This window comes from Microchirus variegatus (genome assembly GCF_963457635.1).
Source record: "Microchirus variegatus genome assembly, chromosome: 8".
NCBI lineage: Eukaryota > Metazoa > Chordata > Actinopteri > Pleuronectiformes > Soleidae > Microchirus > Microchirus variegatus.
Window position 1 is genome coordinate 20,893,278 of NC_139809.1, and position 24,091 is coordinate 20,917,368.

The following is a 24,091-nucleotide window of genomic DNA, read 5'->3' on the forward strand; positions in this document are numbered from 1 at the left end:
CAGAGGCTGAGGGAATGAAAGGCGATGGTAAAAAAGAAGTGAATAATGTACAGGTGTTATTGTTAATAGACTGCTTTCTTATCACCTCTGCTCCTCCTTTGCTAATACTAGCAGGGATAAGCTGCATGTTCATTCTGCATGTGGAAATTAAGAAAAAAGGTGATGAAAGTGACTTTTAATATGACAATTTTGTTCAGAAACTGATGATCTCCTGAGATTTTCACACACAACCATCTCTGGAGTTTACAGAAAATGATCAGAAGAAAAGCAATCCAGTGATCAGAAGGTTTTTTTGGGAAGCAAATTCCTTGTTGATGCCAGAGGTGAGATGAGAATGACCAGACTGGGTCGATGTGATTGCAGTCCTTGAAGCAGATGGGCTATAGCAGCAGAAGACCACACTAGGTGCAACATTGCATTATGTGCCCTCTTTCTGCTATGCTTGTAAGGGCACACATGCACCATCCCACGAGTTTAAATGACTGTTTGTGTGATACCACGTCTGTATGTGTCTTCTCTCCAGTGACAGTTACTCTCAGAAAGGCTCTCTTTGAAGTGCCTCATGCAATTTTGAGTGAAAATAATGATCTCCCACAGCAGCAGATGAATTTCCTGCAGAGGTCGAGGTCAAAGCCTAGGTGAGACATATTTGGACTGACCTTTGGACCTTGGAGCCACGCTCTTTTTTTCTGCAGCTTCAGAGCCAGCAATGTTTTATTGGAACCAGTGATGCTGTTCAAACACTAACAAATGTCTGTATCACATTCATAAATCTGTGTGAATGTGTGCTTTTCCTCTTCTAACCACCAGAGTGCAGTAGTACAGCAGAAAAAAACGTGCATAGTTTATTATAGGTGATTTTGTTAAGCCCTTAAAATGTTTTTGTTCTATGCTTGAAAAGGTCTTTCATTTGAATACATTAAGAAAAGAGAGTTATACTGTAACTTTACCTGTGACAATGTGCACATATGCATTATTTACATCATACATCAAAATTCTACATCATCTATCTATCTATCTATCTATCTATCTATCTATCTATCTATCTATCTATCTATCTATCTATCTATCTGTCTATCTATCTGTCTATCTATCTATCTATCTATCTATCTATCTATCTAAAATGGTATAGGAAAAGTATACACTTGCTTGTAAAAATGTAAACAAAATAGTGTCTCCAACTTGAGAACTAAAGTGTGAAAAAGGTCAAAGAAAAGTGCACATTTTTGGAACCAAAATAAATAACTCGATAGAAATAAAAATGCCACTTTTATGACTTCTTTTCAGTTACTTGCTAAACTCCAGCTCTATATGATCTCAAACATGTACGTTTATAACAGGGCTAATATCTCAAAGCAAATGTGTGTAGTGGAAAACCCTTGCATTCTGCTAAATTAAATGTAAGCACGAGCCAATGTCTTGACCTTATTCTGTACTTGGATCAAGATATACTGCGTATTAGTACTTTGTGGCAGAAAGAAGTAAAAAGTATACTAAAGTACAAGTGTAAGCTTTAGTATAAAGTATAAGGGTAAGTCTTAGTATGCACTTAGTCTTAGACTTTTGTTTATACTTTCCCGTATAAGCCAAGAGTATACTTTACTATACAATTCTCAAGTATATAAAATATAGTATATTAAAAGTAAACTTCAAGTATACTGCCTCAGTTTCAGTATAACATAAGTATCGTGTAGTCCACTTGAATAAACTACTTTTTGCTAAGGGAGTATCTGCACCTTGACATCAACTGGCTTTTGAAGAATGGGACAGACCATAATGTCTGCCACTGCCTTCAGTCTGCAGGCTTCAACTGAAGAGCAGGAGAAACTCAGGGTTAGTTGAGGAAAAGCTGCCAGCGAGCAGGTTAGGTTCACGGAGCACGTTGCCAGGGTAACTGACTCAGAGTTGAGATGAACTGGCTTTGTGAAACCGAAAAAACAGAGTTTCCCTCATCTTAACTAACTTTAGTTTTCACTAAACCTGCTTTCTGAAACGGGGCCCTGGTCTGCACACAGGAAGAGATTTGTTGTATGTCAAGACGGATGGAAGTGACGACCAATGCAAACAATTGTAAACAGAATTAAAACACAGAGAACCTCCCAAGAAAAGTTTTAGAAGTGAATTATACTGTTTAAGACCTGTATTATACTGTTTTCAGTGTTTTTGAAACCTGGTTCTCAGGTGTTTCAGATGTTGGCCTTCTCCATCAAATGAACGGTCGTTATCAGGCTTTTGCGGAGCTTGGTGACAAGCTGGTGTGTTAGACCAGGTCAACATCTAAAACATGCAGGACAGCGGGTCCCCAGGTCAAGAATTGAGAAAGAATTTTATTCATTGTCTACGGCTTTATATTACGCTTGAGTTTTGCGGGGGGGGGGCACTGAGCCAGTGATGAAAGGTGGTAAACACCGTGAACAGGTTGCCAGTACCTCACAGCGCCAACACAACAGACCAAATCACAAACCAGGGTCTTTTTGCTGTGGGGCAACAGTGCTAGCCGTTATGCCACTGTGTGTCCGAACTGTCCCATTTATCCGGGCCTGGGACTGGCACTATAAGGATGTTGAATGGGGGCCCCTCCATAGGGGGATTAGGTGGCTTGCTCAGCCGTAGTCCTAGCCCTTGAACTGGCACGGACAATTTATTGATTAATATGCTTCTTGTCCCCCACCCGAAAGTTTGTTTTCAGTCGAAAGATGTATCATACTAATAAAGTTACATACAAAAAGAGGAGTTATACTATATAACAGCCTCATTTAAAGCTGCAGTCCGCAACTTTTGTTGTCGCTAAGTAGTATATGACTTTATTATAGTTTCCCCCCCTAGTCTCTTTGCTAAACTGAACTTTTTTTCCTTTCATTTTCCTTATAGCAGAGCAGCAAGACAAAGATTTAATGAAAGCCACATTTATTAGTTCAGTAGAATACATCACCATCATAATCATGACCATCATTATGCCGAAAAAGCAGCAGCAGTGGCAGCAGCAGCAGCACTTCATTTCCTCACATCCAAGACAGACGCGTTTGAGACACCCTGTTTTTTTTTTATTGTTTTTTCTCTCTCTTAATAATGATCTTATCATTCGCTCATCTCCTCTGAGAGTCTAACAGCGCTGGTCTTCCACTTGTCTTCTTCTTCCAGCTCCAGCTGTTTCTCATATCTTTCCTCCAAAGCTTGCAGACGCTCACGAGATGAGCTCATGTGTCAAACTGATGTGTTGCAACGGTGCACTGGCACTGTTCCCCGTCATCGTTAATTGGTCCGCGGATGTTGACAGCCACAGGGAGATCCTGTTTTAATCTTGTGTTTATCTTTCTTGATACACATAGGGGATTGAGAAATGATGGACTTTAGAGTACAATGACAATTCATAGTTATATTTACATCTCTGAAATGGCTAACATGTTGAAACACGTTAAGAAATAACAGGATAACAATGACAACTTCAGACTAGTAGAGCTATAGCAAAACAGGGACAATACAATCTTATTCACATGCACTAGTACACAGTGTCATCACATTAGACATTTTCTATTTACACAATTTTCACAGCTACATTCTAGTTTTGTGTGTGGGTGTGTGTCGTATAATAGTGGATTTTTATATCCAGAAAAAGTATTTTTGTATGGTTTTATGGTATGTACAGTAAGCCTGTAAGGAATATGGATATGAGTCAATGTAGGGAAAATATAGTATGGAAACATGATTATTGCTCAGTGCATTTCATATTGCATGAAATATTGACCAACATATATATATATATATATATATATATATAAAACTTCCCAGTCTATTGACGTATTTCGGATAATACAGTTATTTAAAGTGATTGGTCCTGCAAATCAAATCATACATTGCCAGAGAATCACAAATAATAAAAAAAAAAGAAACACAATATTTTCACAATGTACATAATTGTATAATAATAAATTCACATGTAGTGGAGACAAAGTGTGTACAGAGCAGAGAAATCGTTTTTCTTTTTTTTGTGCCCACATCTCTGTAAAAGCCTCTCAGTCCATATCTGAAGAGAAGGAATCTGATGGAAAAAAGAAGAAGCACAAAACCATCCTTGTTCAATGGAGCTTACGTAAGACTTGTTGAAAATCTCTCTGTTTACAGATGATTTCAGAAAGGACTTGGGAGAAACAATGTAAAGACACATGGCAATTGCAAACCATTCCCTTTAGTTTGAGGAGATGTCACAGAATACAGCACAATTTAGCTACATAATATTCATCAAACAAATGGTGACTGTTCCATTTCTTGCAGCACTCGGGCAATTGTAGCTATCAAATTGACTGATTGGTTGCTAAATTACCAAATATCCCATCTTGTGCTTTCACCGATCTTTAATTCCACTCTAGAAACATTCCCTTTCCATTTTATTCATATTTGAGTAGTAGAAAAAAGCAATAATCAGGTATTTTTAGGTATTGATTTAGTTTCACGCTGAAAAAAAACACCTAACTAGCATGCCATGAGACAATGCCATTGACACAGCCACCTCAGTCATGGCTACAGGGTGGATTTACAGTTATATACCCAGTTCTTGTGCTGGTTGGACACTGTCCTTCTGCAGCTGAGATAATATGCTCTGCTGTGATATGCAGTAACATCCTGTTTCCTCGCAGTTCCCTGCAAAGGCCATACCATAAACATGGCTGCCCACGCAAAGCCAGCACATCAGCGAGGTATAACCCCATTTTACAGTTTTTTTCCCATCCAGTCTTTGTGGAAGAAGTCAGTATAGTATGAGGAAGAAAAACTGAGTTAGAGAATGAGAACTGGGTGTGGTTTCATGTTTCTGGGTGTTAAAATGTAATGTTTATATAGGTCAGACGCTGCGGGGGGCCCTCTCCAGTTCATGGGTCCTGCGGTTGCGGCCCTTTTGCCTCTCCTGCAGGTGTCTCCACTTGGCTGCCAGCCCGTGAGCGTGCGTGTGAGGGTTCAGCAGAACCTTCTGCTGCTGCTGCTGCTGTTGTTGTTGCTGTTGCCGTTGCTGCTGATGGTGGTGTATTTGTCCTTGCTGCACCAGGTGAGCTTTCTGCCTTCTGTGCTTCCGCTCCCTTTTCCACACTTGCTCGCAGAAATCGTCTACGGTGTTCAGAGTCGGGTGATTCACCAAAGACAGGAAGTCTCTGTACCATAGCTTGTGGTTTGGAGAGTCTCGAGGGGAGGAAAACTCCAGGTTGGGCACAGCAGCAGCAGTAGCAGCCGTGGCCTCTTCGTCGTGATGCAGTAATTCCTCGAGGCGCTCAGTGTTGATGACCTCTAAAGTTACCTTCAAAAGTGTTTGCATGAAGCCGTGCTCCACCGCCTGGCACAGATAGATGCCTGAATCCCTTTTGGTCAGCGTGCGGATTAGCAGGCCCTGCTCTGTGCGGATGAAACGCTCCTCTGACTGGATCTATGAAGAGATTATATTGAAGTGAGGAAAACTTTGACGGACGGATAAAGACAGAAAATAAAATTAGATTAACTATTTCAAAATAAGCTTCTTCCGTTTTTCCTGATATCATGTTCCCCAAAAACCTTATCAGCTCTGATTTAATTATAACAATGTATCCCAAGTAAGTCAACTATGATATTAAATATCTGAAGTGCAAATCACCAACACAAATAGGAAAACACAACCTCAACTGAAACACAACATTAAAACACAGAAACACAACAGCAACTTTTGACTAGGTTGCTGTGCAGTTTGACAAATATGGAAAAAAAGAAAAATCATAGTATGCACAAATGGATATATGGGCATAATATGATGTATTTTAATTTTTCAAGTTGAACTTAACATTTCTTCAATCAACTGAATAACTTATCATTGATGTAATTTATAATTTTAAGATATGTTTATGTTAATGATTATGCCTTAATATTGAACAAGTGTCAGGTATGTCATGAGCTCACTGTGAAATACAAGCAAATGGTTTTGGTCAGTTCAGCATGAATGAATTAGTCAATCTGACACCACTCGTAAGCTGACAGCTGAGTAAATAATAAAGGAACATCTACTTTATATAACTCCATTATATATGCAGACAGACTGTATCCAAGTAATTTTCATTTAAAAAATATAGTAGTTAATGCGTTTGTTGAGGTAGAACCGACCTCTTGTTTACGGACATCAGTGGAACGCTGATACTGCCAGTACGTCATGGCTCTCTGAGACTTAGGACTGCATTCCAGAAAAGTGCTGCTGTTCTCCACACCATACACGGTTTTATCCTGGAGAGTTGTCCGCCCACTGAGTTCATCTGGAAAAATTACAAATTAGTCACATAAGATTGTTTAAGAATATGTAGCTACTACCACAGTCAGTCTGTCAATCAATAAAGGCAATGTGCTGCAACTAAAATCTAGGTTTTGTGTAGAATCCACATTTCTGTCTCTAATTTATAATATTCACTCGCTTATGTACTGTGGTGAATCCAACAATTCACATTTCACTGGAGGTCTGGGATTTTTTACAAAAATGTACAATCAAAAGCAACACATAAGAACATTTTCATGGGTTTAAACTCCTCCAGCTAAACTTTCAATGGATATTGACCCCAGATTAGCTCTACTTTTCAAATTAAGGGAAATAAATGTATAATTAAATGTGCAATTTAGAAATAATGATGTTGTATTGGACCACAGTTAGATGACTGTTTTTGGACTGAGCCCATAAACAGGGCAGTGGAGTAAGGGACTGGCGACAGGGAGGAGGCCTGGAGGAATTCTGACCATGTTAATTATAATCTCCACACGGACCAACAACACCAATCATCACCACCAGAAACACATAAAACACACAGAGACACCACACACCATACACACTCAGCAGGATTCTGGTTGTCAGCTTCTTTGAAACGATTGTAAATGCAAGAAACAAAACACTAATTTTGTTATGTCGCTAAAAAAATCTGATATCTCATTGCTGAAAGATGTGGCTTAAACATTTTATCTCAATATATTTAGCCTTTGTGGTAATATATAACATATATAGGTGCTTTAAGATCTTTCACAGGTTCATGGGATATGACTTAGGGTGCTTTCACACCTATAGTTCGATTGCTTTGGTCTGCACCAGTCAGAAAAATGTTACAATGTAGCAAACAGACGTGGGTACAGTTGGCTTTCACATGCATAGTTCTAAATGAATCAAAATAGACTGCGAAGACTATCGTCACCGGAACCAGACTAACCCCGGATTTCCACCAGGTACGTCAGCGCCACGGAACTGATCGCTGCCACTCTAAATCAATGTGAGCATTTCCACTGGGCGTGTCGCGGCTTCCTGTGTGAATACTGCTGCCTCGCAAGGCAGCGCTCATGGCAACGATGTGCTGCCGTAACGTGCAGCGGTGGGGATTGACGCCGGGCAGAGGAAGTCGCAAAACGACATTCCGCGCCACTAACACGCCCGGTGGAAATTTGGGGTAATCCCGTATCTCATCTCATACCCATAATGCATTAAACTAGACCTTTTCGTCCGATTTGGTTTGGTTGCTTTCACACCAAAGGAACCAAACCAAAGTAGGGCGGATAAAGCGGTCCGAGACCACTCCTTCAGGCAGGTCTCGGACCAGTTGATTTGGTGCGCACCAAAGTACAGAGATAACATTCACACCTATGCAAACAAACCGAACCAAGGGACCAAACACATTTGATTCACCCTACAGCATTTGGTGGTATGGTTCCTCTGGTGTGAAAGCAACCAAACCAAATGGGACAAAACAATCTAGTTTAATGCATTATGGGTATGAGATACAGGATAACCCCGGCTTTGTGCCGTTCTCTGCCCAGCTACAATCCCCACCGGGCGTGTTATGGCTGCACAGCGCTGCCATCAGTGCCTTGTGAGCCAGCCGTATTCACACAAGAAGCCACAACGTGCCCTGTGGAAATGCTCACATTGATTAGAGTGGCAACGATCAGCTCCGATGACAGTGGCGCTTAACGTTGCGCGGCGGTGACACGTCCGGTGGAAATCGGACTAATCGCTTGTCCGGTTCCGGTGCCGGTGGTCTTTGCGGTCTGTTTTGGTTCGTTTAGAACACGTGTCAAACTCAAGGCCCGGGGGCCAGATGTGGCCCGCCACATCATTTTATGTGGCCCGTGAGTGATTAATTGGTCTTAAAAATCTGTGTTAAAATAGGTCTATGCTGTTTTCAGGAGTATGTTGACCATAAACTACATTTCCCACAATGCATGGTGATTGTGTTACCCGCAAAGTGACGGCACCGCCACTAGATTGCAGTGTATCATAGTATAGCAATACAGAAAATGATTTATGTTACAGAGTAGTAACCTTTATTTTACACTATATTTGGTTACATTTATTCTGTATGACGGCTACATCTGGCCCTTTGAGGGTAACCATTATGCTGATGTTGCCCTCAGTGAAAATGAGTTTGACACCCCTGGTTTAGAACTATGCATATGTGAAAGCAAACCGTACCCACGTTTTTTTTGCTACATTGTAAGATTTTTCTGACTGGTGCAGACCAAAGCAATCAAACTACAGGTGTGAAAGCGTCCCCTAAAATGTTGATGTGTTATTTTATAATTGCACTACCCGTTGACAAACAAAATATACATGAAAAAAACAACATGGGCAGTCAATCAGATTTTGTTTTTTTTCTGTACCATGGTGTTGCAGGTCAGAGCATTGTGTGAGTGGGTCTCCGTTCCTGATATCTTGTCTCCTCGTTCTCCTACAGAAACAGAAATACAAACACTGTCATGACTTATCAGATGTATGTGCATGTGTGTGCATGTGTTCCAGGTATTACTCATGATGTGCAGACCTAAATCTGTTTACACAGTCACATTGTGGGACAAAAAGCAAGTCTCCACAACATAAATTATTACATTTAAAGGTGGAGACATGCATGGTTAGGGTTAAGGTTAGGATTGGGCCAGTAGTAGTTGTAGTAGTAGTAGTAGTGGTCCTCTATGTGTGTGTGTGTGTGTGTGGGGGGGGGGGGGTTGACGGGTTATTTAAACTGTGGTGTGGATGTGCAGCCACTGTTTGGGCCAATTCAAATAGATAACCCAAGCAGTAAACTATGGGCAGCCACTTAGTGTTTAAGAAAAGCTCTAATTACAGGGTGTGTATAAGAGAATGGAATTGAAATCTAATCAATCACTTCAGTCTGTCATTCTTCTGGGTTGCAGATGCAAAGGAGATGGAGTTTCACAAACGGTTTCCAACAAAAACCCCTCAGGATATTTTCTATAAACAGTCACTGCAGAAACTGTGGAGACTCCAAAGCAAACCGGTACCTTCACATTGTTCTATGTGCTTGTAATCGGAGATAAGAGTTTCCTGTGGTTGCCTTATTTTTCAATGTCAGACTATAGAGTAAAACAAAGAGCAAGAATAAGATACTCTGCAGCTAACATTCAAATCAATAAGCACCGTGGAGCTGCTGTGAGAGTGGGAGGCTCCACACACACACACACACACACACACACACACACACACACACACACACACACACACACACACACACACACACACACACACACACACACACACACACACACAAGAAACATGAACACATCACCAGATCAGTCCACTACAACCACACAGCTAACAGACCTCCAACACCTACCTCACCCCTGGTTCACCCAGGCAGCCTCCAGACATTTCTAACATGAATTCTCATTTACAGTAAACAAATGAGGTTATATTTCTAGCTTTCTGGGAGAAATATGACCCAATGCCTGCGGCTAGATTTTGGCAAACATACAAAGCTTGCACTATGTATAAGTGGGCTGCAGCTCCAGCTCCAGCACTGAATCACAGTCTAACTGCACATCTGAAATGAAACCCCTTCCACATAATCTAGTTTGGCCTCAGTGTATAGCTTAAACAAAAATAGTTCTTTAACAAGAAGAATACATGTTGTACATGTTTAAATCTACAGCAGACCTGTGCATCTGCTTGACTGTAAATCTTATGAAAGCACAAGTAAGTGTCTGTACCTGATCACATCAGATGTGCTAAATTATCTGTTCAACTGGCTACTGTAATGTGATGTGTGATGCTTTAAGCCTTGCACATGCCTTAAGGTAAGAAATGCAAAAGTTTAGTACATTAATGGTGCTTTTCCATTTTACAGTTCTAGCACTATTCGGCTTTACTCGAGTGGACTTCGGATGCCGTGCTCATGACTCTTCCAGTGACGACACTCTCTTATAGTATTGGCTCAGCTCACTTGGAACCTCGGCAGAACAGGTACAATCCCTAATGGAAAAGCCAAGTAATGCTAGAACGGTATAATTGAAAAGCAGCATGAAATCATAAAATGACTATAATGTGCCGTCAGAGATTAAGAAAACATATCAGATTGAAACTCTGGCTTCACACTTCACTGACGATTTAAATTCCCATGTGCATTTTCATTTCTGGTTTGGTGTCTGGTGTGCCACCCAATAACGCAGCTAATGGGAATTTAAACACCCAGGGTGCCAGCAGGGTAACTCAAAAACTAAAAAACTAAAACGCTAACTGCATCTAAGGGTCAAATTAAATATAAACAAATGTAAAGGCCTTACTTCCCCTCTCAAAAATGGGGTCAAGGTTCAAACAAGGATCTATGTTAAAATGTAGACAGTTTAAATCAGATATGCTGATGTGGACAATAGGAAATTCTCTATTATTTTCAATGGACATTTAACGTATATAATTTTCTTACAGTCTATAATTATTGCCTTGTCGGCTCCTGTCATTATGTGATTGCTGCTGCTGCTTGGAGCAGACACTTTCTCCACCTCTTACTGGCACACATTTACCAAATAGGTCCATCTATCCATCCATCGACTTTCTACCACTATATCCTTTAGATTGTCCAATTTACCTTATCCCCGTATTGCATGTTTTTGGACTGTGGGAGGAAACCGGAGAACCCGGAAAAAACTTGTGCACACACGGGAGAACATGGAAGTTCCATTCAGAAAGGCCCTTGTTCCAACCCGCAAAGGCAAAAGTGCTAACCACTACACCCAAACAGGTTCAATGTTTATAGAAAATAAACTACTGTGGGGCAGTTATGTCTGTACATGAACACACTCCAACGGCAAATATAAGTGCAGCTCCGTGTACCTGTGTTTCCTGAAACCTTGACACTCATGCATTACAATGTTTTTAAACAGGGAGTGTCGTAAATGGTATGGGTCACTATATTTGACTTATAGCCTCTTTAAAGTACAGTAAGGATACAGTAAAATATAATTCATCAAAAGGAATAAATAAACCACACAATAAAAGGAAGATAATACAGTATCGTAATTCAGTGTGTCTGACTATATTCATACAGAACAAGGTGTTAAGCTGCTTATAAAACACAATAGCAGGACAGCATGTATTGAGTACCTCTTGGCCATGGGAAAGTATCTGGAGCACATGGTGCCATCCCATGCACAGTAAGGGTCTCTTGCCAGGCAGCATTCAGCACAGGCCTTCCCATAAACCTCACACCGATGCAAAGGCATCTGGGAAACACCAATGTCTGAGCCCAGGTACAGTTGTTGCTGTGCAGGTAAGAAAAGAGAAAGATAATAGGGGTTTAATGTCTTTCAGTGTAAGTTAAGTTAGCTGGTGAAGCAAAAATAAAATTCAGGAATGTGGGAAGACCATCTTATTACAGGTGTTCCAGAGCCCTGCTACCAGATATTAACCGACTAACTTGATCTATCCCTACAGTGTTAGTTAATGTGCTAAGTGTTGGTCTGAAAAGGCAACAATTGAGATATTTGTGCACACAGCATTTAAAACATAAAACCAAAGGTTTTTTTTTTTTTCTTTCAGGGCCTGAAGCAAGGTGTGTCACAAATGTGGGAAACTGTTCACTCTCTGGGACACAGGTTTAACATTTGAAATCGTCATCATGTCATATTTCCAGGTTTGACTCTACTACACCAGACTATTTAGACGCTTACATACCAACTTAGATATGATTTACCCCTCCAGTGCGTAGAATGTACGATGGTTTGTTACTAGACATTGAATGTATGCCATTTTGGGGGGTGGAGTAGTTCAGTGGTTAAGATCGGTACTCCTGTGTGCAGAAGACATCAAGTTCTACTCCACCCCTGGCTGGTTGTATTCAATTGTAAGTCGCTTTGGATAAAAGTGTCTGGTAAATGACATGTAATGTAATATACTGCATTTAAGTATACTTAGTGTAGTGTATACTTGCCTTTAAATACAATTTTTAAAAGCACTTCATATACAAAGGCTTCATGTCTCTATGGCAGCCTTTATAAACATGCTATTCACATTTTCAGGACTTTATTATGCAAATAAAGTATAGTGGCTCCACCAATAAAGATGAGTGATGAAAAGGTAGTTGTGAAATAGAGTTTCTTTCTGGTTGTATTCCTTAATGCATTTGGGGTTGTTGCATTCTGCAGTCTCATTTGAGCTGTCACTCATTATTTTACACTTTAATGTATTGATAACATGAGTAATTAGAACCGTGACCAATACCTGCTTAGCTGAAAGTTCCATGGCTGTAATGGCTGTTGGCTCCTGTAGCAAATAAAACGTGACTAATTAGTCTAATTTAATGATCATACAGCCATCCTTGAGTCTGGCACGTTGAATTAAACATGTCATGAGGGAAAAGCTTACTCTAAAGACAGTCATTTCTTCCAATAGGACTTCTTCCACATCATGCCAGGAGCCTCTGGGGACGGACACCACTTTCAGAACAGTCCCCATGTCTAGCACACAATGGAAGAGTTAATATCAACTCTATGGTGTACACTCATCAGCATTATTACAGTTCACAGAATGGCTGAATGTGTGCATACCTGTGCCTATGAACATGACATCATATTGGCCATCTTCTGCTTCTACTTTGTCCACCACTATCTGGGTGAACTGATAGTCAACGTCTGTTTTGACGATGATCGGTCGATTGTTTATGGGGTAGACAGGGTTGAACATGGCTGGATGGCTTCTGGCAAAGGTTACAACTTCATCTGGAAGGTCCTTAGTTGTATCAAAACCTCCAAAAGTCTTGCTTGGACACTGTGGAGATTATATTTTTATCATTTACACTAAAACACAAAGAAAAGTTCTCAAAATCCCAGTACATCCCACATTCACACCAATGATCCTGATAATGTATGTAGAGCGACGAAAAACATGTCAACAAATGTGCCTGTTGTAGATTTCTAGGAGAATTGGCTACCTAGTAACGCAGTACTAGTACTATTACCATGGGACAAGTCAATTAAAATGGAAGCAACAGTTCAATCAAAAGACAGCTGCTCTTCGTTGGGTTATAAAAGCTATGGAAAAGCTGCTAGATGTTGTGTCTCTGCCAATCATGCCAGGGGGGAAAAACCTGTTTGTGATTGGTTACCTTTTTTTTGTGGCCAATCCTGTAGTTGGCCAAAACAGTCCATGCCAGAGCGAAACTGAAACCGCTGGCAGATTGAGCAGGGTTCACCCAGGCCACCAGTGTTTGGTCAAATCCGAGCAATTTTTTACTTTTAACGCATACATATTGCCTGAAGACCTTGTGTCATCTCCCACACTATGAGTTTAAGTGTCTTGCCCAAGGACACATTGTCATGTTGACTAGCGGAGATGGGAAACTACACTGTGTAAACACAGAGAATAATGAAGGCATTAATTAACACTGGAGAAAGGTTAAGACCATACTACTCACTGTTCCAGGCCGTGGGTAGGGAACACGTCCCTGGAAGGGAACCCACTGATAGTTAGGTCCATCTCTGTGAGCGTAAGGACCCAGAAACACTCTCCTGATGTCAGTCATGCTGTACATACATACAGCTGAACCTTTGAAAACGTTGCTGAAGGGAAAAAGGAGTGAATAACAAAAAATGAAGCCCTCGTGCAAAATACAGATAATACAATCAGCAATTATGTTTCAATGTCACCCATTTACCTGGAAGTGGTAAAAGCTGCATAGATGATTGGGCTCTTGGGATCCTTTGTGCTCATGAGAAAAACATCCTCTGAAACACCCAAAGACATGGCACATTACACAAATGTTCTTCACAGAGAACATTTCATCTTTAAGGTGCTGAAGCAATCACTTACGCAGTTCATCAAAGTGGGTGTCGATTCCATTACTACCAGGCACAGAGCAAATGAGTCGAGCTTTCAAGAAGGTTGTCCACTTATTCACCAGACTCCTATGGCCTCCTAAGTCATTCTGTTGAAGAGGATACAGGCATTCAGCAAGGGAGTTCAATTGGTATAAATACAAAATATATACAGTAGCTCAGTTTCAATACTGGTCAAAATTACACAGAGAGGCTGTTCACATGTAGCAAATGACCGTTAAACTTATTTTTCCAATTTAATATATTATTAAGGATGACCATCTGTCCAGGACTATTTGCAAATTCTGGTGCGTTTGCAGCAATGTTTTTTAACATGCATTGTCCCTGTTAAAATATATCATAAAATAACAGTTAATAACTATAAATATTAATAATTATTAAACAACCAAAACCCAGGAGCTGCTAAGATGCCTGAAGATTCTGCAGCTTCACTGTATTAAAAAAACAAAAAAAACAAAGCCAATAGATTACAGTACCACTTTTTCCTCACCCCAGCTGTTCTGTCTTCAACTGTTAGTTGTGTGGGGAGAAAAAAGCCCCTCAAAACTCATTCAGAGTGGATAAAGACCAATTTGACCTACTTCTTTGCCTCTGGTATCAGAAGATGCACTGAAAGCTCTCACTGCACTCAAAACAATTGCAACATTTCCACTCAGTGTGATGTGGACATGTTACACTGCCATGCATCTGCATCACAGCTTCTTTGTGCACAATAAAGAACATAATGCATTTGTGTGCACAAAAGACACTGCATGTAAGTACATGAATAATCTTAATTAAAAAGCCTGTCCATCTACTAAATATCCATATACACTTTTTTAAGATGCAACCCCCCTGAAATTCATAAGGGTCTTTTTGAACAATGAAGACTCTAGTGTATCATGGTATAGACGTGGTATGATTTGTCTGTGCCTCACAGTGTCATGTTTGTCTTCCAGACCTCAACACACAAACACAGACGTGCAAAACGCAGGCTCATAAAAAAATATCCCACTTGGTGTTGATTTATGGCAGCAAATTATAATGTGTCTCAAATGGTGCAGACCCAAATTAATACCACATCCTACATAATAGATGGCTTGTCTTGTGATGAGGACAGCAGATTCTTGACATTCTGGGTAATGGGTCTGTTTTTAAGGCGCAAGATACATTAGCTACGTAAGTGGAAGGCTGAGGTTCATTCACTGGTCTGCAGTGGGTTTGGCAGATTTGGGCTCAGCAAGTTAGAAATGGTTGTGGAAGAGGGAAACATGGACAGTGATTTAGCATATATCCCCGGGAGCTGCAGGCTGTAGCAGACCCCATTCGGTGCCAAAGCCTGGCATTAGGATCGCAGTGCCATTGACAGAATCTTTCACTCTCGGGTACCAGTGACATTTAAAACTTCTGTCAGGTTTCTGTCATCAGGGGTGATTGTACTGAGTACAACAAAGCCCACTCTTCTCTAGGCTAAAAATTATCACAGATAGCAGTGCCTGAAAGCTGCCATTATCAAAGCCACTCAGATGCAGACACTATTCACATAATGTGGCAGCGAGTGTGTATCATTGTCTGTCTGCTTTAGTGAGTATGTTCCTTTGTGAGAACTAGTATGTGTATGTGTGTGTATATACTTTGCATATCTGTCCGATGCGAGCATGAGTGGCCTTCCCAGCATGCTCTCCATCCATGGCATTCTCTCTGAAGAATAAGTAGATTTTGTCGTCTTCTGGGTTGTCGCTCTCAGGAATCTGGTGAATGCCCACAAACCTGGGATCTGCAGAGACAAATTCAGAAATAAATGAAATGAAGAGAAAGGTTTTCATTTTAGCACAGTAGACGCATTTACAAAATAATAGGAAGATAAGCATTGAAAACACAAAGCAAATTAACCTGGTATTAATTTATAGGTCACATGGCATGAAAATGTCACTTTCTGTCATGATCTGTTATGTCAGTTAAGTGTCTTGTTTTGTTTTACCTTCCTGTTTTATTTTTGTGATCGCTCACCCCGTCTCTGTTTTAGGTTTCTGTCTGCCCCCCAATCAAGTAATGTTTATATTCGTGTCTTGTCTCGTTGCCAGTTCGTTGTAGTTCTTTGCTCGCGGTCCAGCGTTATATTTCATAGTCACAGTCATAGTCGTGTATCTGTATTTTGACCTTGCCTTTCTGCCTCACATTTTTGTACCTCTGTACGATCTGATTGACCTCCCGTGTACCGAACCTTTGTCTGGTAATAAACTCTGATTATTGATTGAAACGTGTTCTGAGTTCTGCATTTGAGTCCTTTGTCCTGCCTCGCCCAAGTTCTTGACACTTTGTTTGGTTTGTTTGTTATATTAAGATGAATTCCCCTAGCCTGCCTATGATGCCCCAGTGGCTAGAAATTGCAAATATGTTGGAGAACACTACTTCCTCTGTGTTTGTTTGATAATACATAAAATAAAATTACATCTTGTAACAGTTTCTTGACTCAGAAACGAAGGTAACTTGTTTCTGAAAATGCTGTTTTCTACTAAAAATGTAGTCGTGTGGATGTTTTGGTCAGGTGTTATACAAAGCATAATATTCAAAGATTTGAGTCCTAGAAAGTGCTGCAGGGTGTTTAGTTGCAGAGTTTACTGTTTTTGGCATATACACAAGTACAGCTGAGTGTCATCTGCATAATATGTGTTCCAGCTTATTTTTTCTGTTCAGTGGCAGATTATGGATAGATTGCAAATAAGAAAACTCTTAGTAGAGCTCTCTGTGCAGCTCTCCATGAGGATCCAATGTCCAAAGTACTTTGAAAACAAAAGTGAGACTGTGAGGGCAATTTTAACATCTCTGATGTTTTTACCATTTAGCCACCGAGAGTCATGCTGCTCTGTCCTGATTGGATGATGCTTGCCGAGAGTGCGGAAAATGGCAAAGTCCCGTCCCATGAAGTCGGCTGACGTTCCAGCATACAGTTCCCCATCTGAGAATATAAGGAATTAACAGTGTAAGCATAGTAAAACAAGATGGGAAAACAGTCTGTGGAAAGTGAGGTGGGTGTCACAGTCTAGAGTTGTATTGTTCAGGGGCTTAGTGGTGCAGGTGGACATTGACTCCTGAGAGATCACATGCTGTGACAGATGTGAGGAACATCAGGAGTGTGAAATTGCCATTACCACAGTGGGCAGGGCTGAGAGGGAAAGGCGAGGGAAGAATGAATGGCTGGATAGACAGACGAGGAGGGATGGGACTTGGGTGTGATATGGGGGCGTACATAATAATACTGGTGGGAGTAGGGGAAAAAGATCAGGGGAGATGGGCTAGAAAATAACCATCTGTGAGGGTAAATGGTGGGATATAACACAATGTGACTGGTGATGATTGGGGTGAAAAGGAAAGCCATGTTCACATGGTCCCTGCTTTATTTGGCAGAAAATGAAAACTTAGTGTGGAGAAAACAACAAAGCCTTATCTGCAGCGCACACCCGGCACTTTAAAAAAGATGCATCCAGATTGAAATAGAGTTTAAAGCGCTGTCAATGAGGGGGTTCCCAGTGTGTAAATACAAACTACAGAGCAGATTTATCTGGTAATGACTGACTGGGTTGCCCTGTGCTGTTATTCACATTTAATGTATACCTTACAATAGATGTCAGCTGAATTCAAAGAGCAAAGCAAAGGGTGTTTTCCTGACCTTCAGGTTTTTATGTGACCTTGCGCACAGAGTGGTGCTTCTGATCATAGACTCACCAATTAGCATGGATGCAGTCAGCAGCTTGGGATCATATGGACTCTTCCCCCGACCATTTTCTACATGAGGCTCCAGTCTGAACACACTGTCCTGTATGTGAAGAATGGGAAAACCATTTTGCAATCAAGACATTTACATTGTGAGAAGATTTTGTGACTTTCTGACACAAAATTACATTTGAAACAACATGTAAATACTGTTAGAATGAATCAATCAAATGATGACCAGAAGCTGTTTTAACAAGCACATCAGGAAGAATGGCAACAAATAAAATCAAATTACTGGTTACATACCAGCATATGCAAAAGGCACAGGGAACAGTGTGAGTGAGTTTGTGAGAACACAGCAGATGTTTACAATCATGCTCCCATCAACACATGGTGTCACAGAGAAGGATATGGAATGAAATGAATAAATCTCATCATCACTCACTTATGACTTGTTGACCTCAACACGCATCAAGCCATGAGATGGATTGTGTTTCTATGTTTTGATCTATATATACAGTGAGTAAGTAAGTAGCTTCCCCCAGAGATATTTCCTGCCTCTAATTGCCTGTAAATAACAGTCTAATAAAAAAGGAAATGCTCCGAAATCCCTATGTTCCGAAAGCCATGGAGCTCCACAGCAGGGACACTGACCACCACCTACCCGCCGACCTGGAGCCCCAGAGCGAGGACAACTACCACCACCTCCTGCCCCACACCCTGGAGTTCCACAGCAGGGAAAAAAGGGACAAAACCGCTACCTCACGCCCCACACCCTGGAGCTCCATTATATCACATTATTATATCCATGTTGCATGTACTTGGAATTAGCCCTCGGGCATGTATTTGCAATTTATGAAATACTTGTGCTTGTGTCGGAACATTTTACATAGGAACATAGGTGTGCCCTTTAATATTTTTAATTCCAGACAATGAAATGTAATGCTTTACGCATACTTTAAAAATGAACACACTTACACACACATTGGTTTCATATTCAAGTGATTAATTGGAAAACCTCCAGATTATGAAAGCCTGTGTTTAATTTTCCATTGCAATTTGCTGAATGAAATGATTTTTTTTATGTTTAGCAAATCATTTATTAGGACACGTCACACCCAATTAGACATGGTTTCAACTATGTTTACAGGCTTGAACTTAGTTCAATTTTTAACCAGAGAAAGCACTTGCAGAACAGAGACCTCTGCCAAGGCTGCTCGGCATCCCAATCACCCCCCATTTTGCAAGGTTAAGAAAAGATAAAATAAGATAAATTGGGTCATGTCAACCCCCATGAAAACAGTGCAGGTTGCACAGATTCCCTCTTGGAGTCCTTGAGTTATGCTGCTCATAAACAGACACATAATGGATAAAACATAACCTTTTTTTAATGTAAAAGATGTCATAATGGCATTAAGTAGAGGGAGTAACAAAGCTGTGACCGTACCTCTGGTTTCTTGCCCACCTCCAGGTAAGAACAGACCGGGTGGAAAGCTCCTGTTCCACACGCGTAAATGTGGGTCTGATTGAATGGTTGCAGCACCTTGATGAAATTTGAGCACTCCCTCTGATGAAGCAGAGACAGAGAACATATGAATCGGCATGAGAAATTTACACTTACCATTTTAAATGTTGTAAATGTTGTGTTTAAGCATCTATTGTCATTTAAGCAGCTATTTTTCCTGGTATTTATGTGAGTATTAAAGATAATTGCAAACATTGTTACAGTGCTGTAAATAAAGGGTATGGCCTCATACCAACAAGTACGTTTCCATGCACTGTTGAGTTGAGCGATGCAGCTCGACTATGACATTTATCTGGGCTACTGTACTTGCCCCAGTCTATAAGCACTATAGCTGGAAATCAATTTATTGAATAAAGTGTGGATGCCTGTGCTACATTAGGTTGTGATATGGCTATGGGTACCATGTCTAGCACCAATCTCTGTCTTTCTTCAATCCATTGACTTCAAAGTGTGTAATTCTTTAAGCTCACAGAGCATAAACTAAATGTCTGTTGTGTATCAGCGTTTACTTTTATTTCAGAGTCCAAACCCAGGGACGGGACCTGTGAAACGTACACACATGGAAGTAATTTGACGCAGCTCGCAGCAGCATTATCTGGGTGTATCAGTGTGGCTGTCAATCGAGCTAGCATTATTTTGCATCCAGTTTTTGTCCGACTAACACAATTATTAGATTTTTGTGAATTGGTAGCAAAGTTATTTGTGTTTTACTGCTCCAATAGGCCTCGTTTGTTGCAGAACTTCAAGAAAACTACATTATGCTATGATACATTATTTGTGTGTGTTTTTGTGTGTGATCAAATTGTTCATACTTTTTTTGAACCAAGCAGTGTATAGATATTCAGATATTCAAAGTAGGGCTGCAACTGAATCTTCAAAAAAATGCAGTAATCATCTTACTTTAACACTCTAGGCAATGTCCACAGAATGATACTGAAAATGTCCACAATGACAAGGTTCATATGGAAGAACCAGAATACTGATGTTAGTAGTTAATACCATATGAGTATGATCATATGTTTTGCTATTTTCCCTTTCTTTTATTGTAAAATACTTCCAAATAGCTCATATGATGACTGCTGTGTGGCAGACGTGTATTTATTTCTTACATGTGGGTTACATGACATTGGTGGCACACATTTGTGTTCAGTAAAGCATTTCATGATAATAAGGGGTTTTACATTGTCTTTTTTATGATTTTATTTTTACAATATCAAATTAAGTGATGTTGATCATTATCTGACCAGTATTGCTCATGAATATCGTATCAGCTCAACCCTACACCTATTCCTTTTGTCTGTGGTACCTGATCCATTGTGTGTTGACACACGGCAACACATCTTTGAGTCTGGTTCTGTCAGGGATTTCTTCACTGATGCCTAGTGCTTGCTCATTGTGTGAATTGTTGGGTTAGCCTTGAAAAAATGTATGTTGTGATTTGGCACGATACAAATAACATTGAATTGAATTGAATTGAATTGAATTGAATTGAAACCTTCAACACATATCTCACTCCTTCCTTTTCTGACATGGCATCAGAAGATTTACTCCCTATCTCTCTACAAGTCCCTTTAATTCTCACTCTCCACCAACTGCCTGAAAGAATGACTGGCCCTCCAGGAACTGCATTAATGCAGTCCCACAATGTTTACAGAAAACACACAAAGGACTTCAATTTAGCCATACAGAAGAGCAAGAGAGCATGCCCTATACTGGCCAATGCCCAGGCACTGAACTAATGCATACATATTGCCATGGTTTTATATTTTAGCCCGTAGGCACTACTGAAGATAGAATCCATAAAAACAGCTTTTAAAGAAAAGAGACAGCCTTTCAGTGTGTTTACACAGTGTCAACCACACAAGCACTTGCTAAGATATGGAGAGATGTGATGTAGTGATTCAATTGAGATCTATGAAATAGTCTACTTTTCAGTAAGTGACGAGGATATACAGTACATCATAGAAATGGTGACTTATATGACCAAAAAGAATGAAAATAAAAAAACATGTTCCCTTTTAGTTTAAGTACATTCAGTAGTCCCTAATAGCCCCATGAATTTAAGAAAAACATTTTTTTTTTCATTGTCTGTCTTTTACATGGGTGATGAAAAACACAACTTTAATATATATGTATATATATATATATATATATATATATATATATATATATACATACATGTGTATATATATATATATATATATATATATATATATACGTATATATATATATATTTATGACTTTGACCCAGAGGCTAGTGGGAATGTTGCTAAAATTTTGATCAGGAGTGTACATGGGGAGTGGATATGTCCAGTGTGATCCTATTGTGATGAGTGCAAAGAATGACCTGCTGAATGTTGCATTGTCCGCAACAGAGAAAGAAGAAAACAATTAAGTGTATAAAGTCAAATATATACTCTAATAAGTAGACCACTGTATTTATAAATTAACTATGAACTATAATGCCATGATTCAGTTTAATGAAGCTACTGTTGCTTCTTCACCCCTTTTTTCACTCTAGAGTGGATATATACACATACATGAATATCAGGTCTTTTATGAAATATCTGTTATTAGGTAAGTAGTGGTATATTTGGCTAATTCTTACTTTAATTGACAATGAATGGTTACATTTCACAAATATGTGCATTCTATTGTACTGTATCAAATACAAGTGTATCATATTGTATATTATTACCATCATCTTCTCTGAATTGTATGGTTTTACATGTAGAGGCATCTTCTATATGGAAAAGATACACACACCTACTCTGTTGGAGCAGGGGACAAGATGTTAACCCCCCATTTGCAAGACAGATGGTTTTAACGCTTACCTCAAGATCTTTTCCTGCCCACTTGCATTCATCCCTTCTGGTGGGAGAAGCTGGCCAAGGAATCTGCAACACAGACACATTTTCTGTACATCTAGAATCAAATTTACAGTTACAGAGTTAGCTGACACAGCTACAGCTTGTGTGCATACATTTGTTGATATGGGAGCCACGGTGCAATTTGTAATCCATCAGTTTACTTTATTATTCATCCAGGTGTGCAGCAAGCAGCTAACATGCCTGGTACAGCATGTGATTGTGTGCGACAGCCCTGCTTTGAAATATTCATGACGCACTTTTCTGTAGAAACAGAAAAAGAATGTCCCAAGATACTTGAACCTCAGACTGACATCATAGATGGAGAATGCTCAGAAACACAAACAGACTCGCAGCCAATGAGGGATGAAACCAAACAGACAGACTGGAAATCAACCATTATTTTTTACCTGTGCATAGTCTTTGCTGATATTGAGCAGGTTAAAAGAGAAGATGTGGTCCTTGGCTCCAACTATAAGTCTTCCTTTCTCCTCATCCAACAGGAAGGTATGGTAAGACGAACTGTTGACCAGGCCTTCAAATGTCACAAGGTTATTAGACTCCAGCATGTCTGCAGGGGAACAATGGAAAGAAAAGCAGTGATCAGCCTGATTTAATAGTCACTTCATGAAAATCACACCGTGGAAGCTGTGGAAAATCCATCACATTGATGTGTGGGGGGGGGGGTTATTTCTGATAATGATTAAGGTGACCCATTCAATAGGTGCATAAAGCAAGACGGTATCAATTTGTTGTTAGATGAACAACACTGATAAACGCTACTTTTGCTGGCAGAGACGGCTTAAAGTAATATTAGTACTGAGTATCTTTGGAATTGGTTAGGAGAAAAATATTTGGCGTGATGCGGCTGGGATGAGAATCAGCACCTCCAAATCCGAGACCATGGTCCTCTCATGGTGCTCTCTTAGGGTGTCTGGGCTCTCCCTTAGAGACAGGGTGAGAAGCTCGGTCATCAGGGAGAGGCTCAGAGTAGAACTGCTGCTCCTCTGCATTGAAAGAAGCCAGATGAGGTGGCTCGGGCACCTGGTTAGGATGTCTCCTGGACGCATCCCTGGTGAGGTTTTCTGGGCACGTCCCACTGGGAAGAGGCCCCGGGGAAGACCCAGGTCTCGCTGGAGAGACTCTGTTTCTCGGTTGGCCTGGGAACACCTTGGGATTCCCCGGGAAGAGCTGGATGAAGTGGCTGTGGAGAGGGAAGTCTGGGCTTCTCTGCTCAAGCTGCTACCCCCGCGACCCGACCTTGGATAATCGGTAGAAGATGGTTGGATGGATGGTATCTTCTCTTCCCCAAATTGCTCTCAGGTCTGGAAATTGTACACGATGACCAAGCCATACAACAAACAGGTAGTGTAGAACAGCTGCCAAGATCAGACTGGACTGAGGCAGGTCATTTCAGCAGCGCAGTAGAAGGGCCAACATTCAAATGTCTGTAAGTAGTGCCAACAGCCTATTTTAGTGGACCAATATATATGCCTGTTTTTTTTCTCCATGTGATACAAGGAGAAAAATACAAGGAGTTTAATTATGACACGTGATACAAAAAATCTATTGTAAATGCCATGTATTGGACTCACATTTAAATCACAGAAGACTTTATGAAGGTCACAAAATACATTTGGCAGAATTTTCTTCCAGCATTTAAGTCTATATGTTTAAAATAACATTTATCAAACATATATGTCTTGGACATGGCAGGTTAACCTCTTCAAAAGGTGTTACAGAAATTAAAGTAAAAAATAGTTAGAAATGTTATATTATGCATATATTTGATAATGAATACTATGAATTGGTTTGTGACAGTTTCTTAAAACGTGCTTGGAAACAGCTTTAAAATACAACAGTTACAGTTTGGGGACATTATACTATGGGCTAAAGCTCATATTTT

The 24,091-nt window shown here is 40.2% G+C and overlaps 1 protein-coding gene across 1 annotated transcript in view; it reads right to left on the reverse strand.

Annotated features, from left to right (window-relative positions):
- Positions 1 to 2,950: 2,950 nt before the first annotated feature.
- The window catches only part of sema3ab (sema domain, immunoglobulin domain (Ig), short basic domain, secreted, (semaphorin) 3Ab), a 32,162-nt gene continuing 11,021 nt past the window's right edge, over positions 2,951 to 24,091 (reverse strand). The window contains exons 2-17 of the mRNA XM_083893324.1: positions 22,596 to 22,756; positions 22,153 to 22,215; positions 19,241 to 19,360; positions 17,806 to 17,896; positions 16,919 to 17,038; positions 15,714 to 15,856; positions 14,075 to 14,189; positions 13,920 to 13,989; positions 13,680 to 13,824; positions 12,814 to 13,033; positions 12,632 to 12,723; positions 12,488 to 12,529; positions 11,372 to 11,529; positions 8,638 to 8,705; positions 6,115 to 6,260; positions 2,951 to 5,410 (exon numbers count right to left, since the gene is read on the reverse strand). Of these exons, the coding sequence (XP_083749450.1) occupies positions 4,838 to 5,410; positions 6,115 to 6,260; positions 8,638 to 8,705; positions 11,372 to 11,529; positions 12,488 to 12,529; positions 12,632 to 12,723; positions 12,814 to 13,033; positions 13,680 to 13,824; positions 13,920 to 13,989; positions 14,075 to 14,189; positions 15,714 to 15,856; positions 16,919 to 17,038; positions 17,806 to 17,896; positions 19,241 to 19,360; positions 22,153 to 22,215; positions 22,596 to 22,756 (2,327 nt within the window). The 3' untranslated portion in view covers positions 2,951 to 4,837. The remainder of the gene's footprint in view (positions 5,411 to 6,114; positions 6,261 to 8,637; positions 8,706 to 11,371; positions 11,530 to 12,487; positions 12,530 to 12,631; positions 12,724 to 12,813; positions 13,034 to 13,679; positions 13,825 to 13,919; positions 13,990 to 14,074; positions 14,190 to 15,713; positions 15,857 to 16,918; positions 17,039 to 17,805; positions 17,897 to 19,240; positions 19,361 to 22,152; positions 22,216 to 22,595; positions 22,757 to 24,091) is intronic.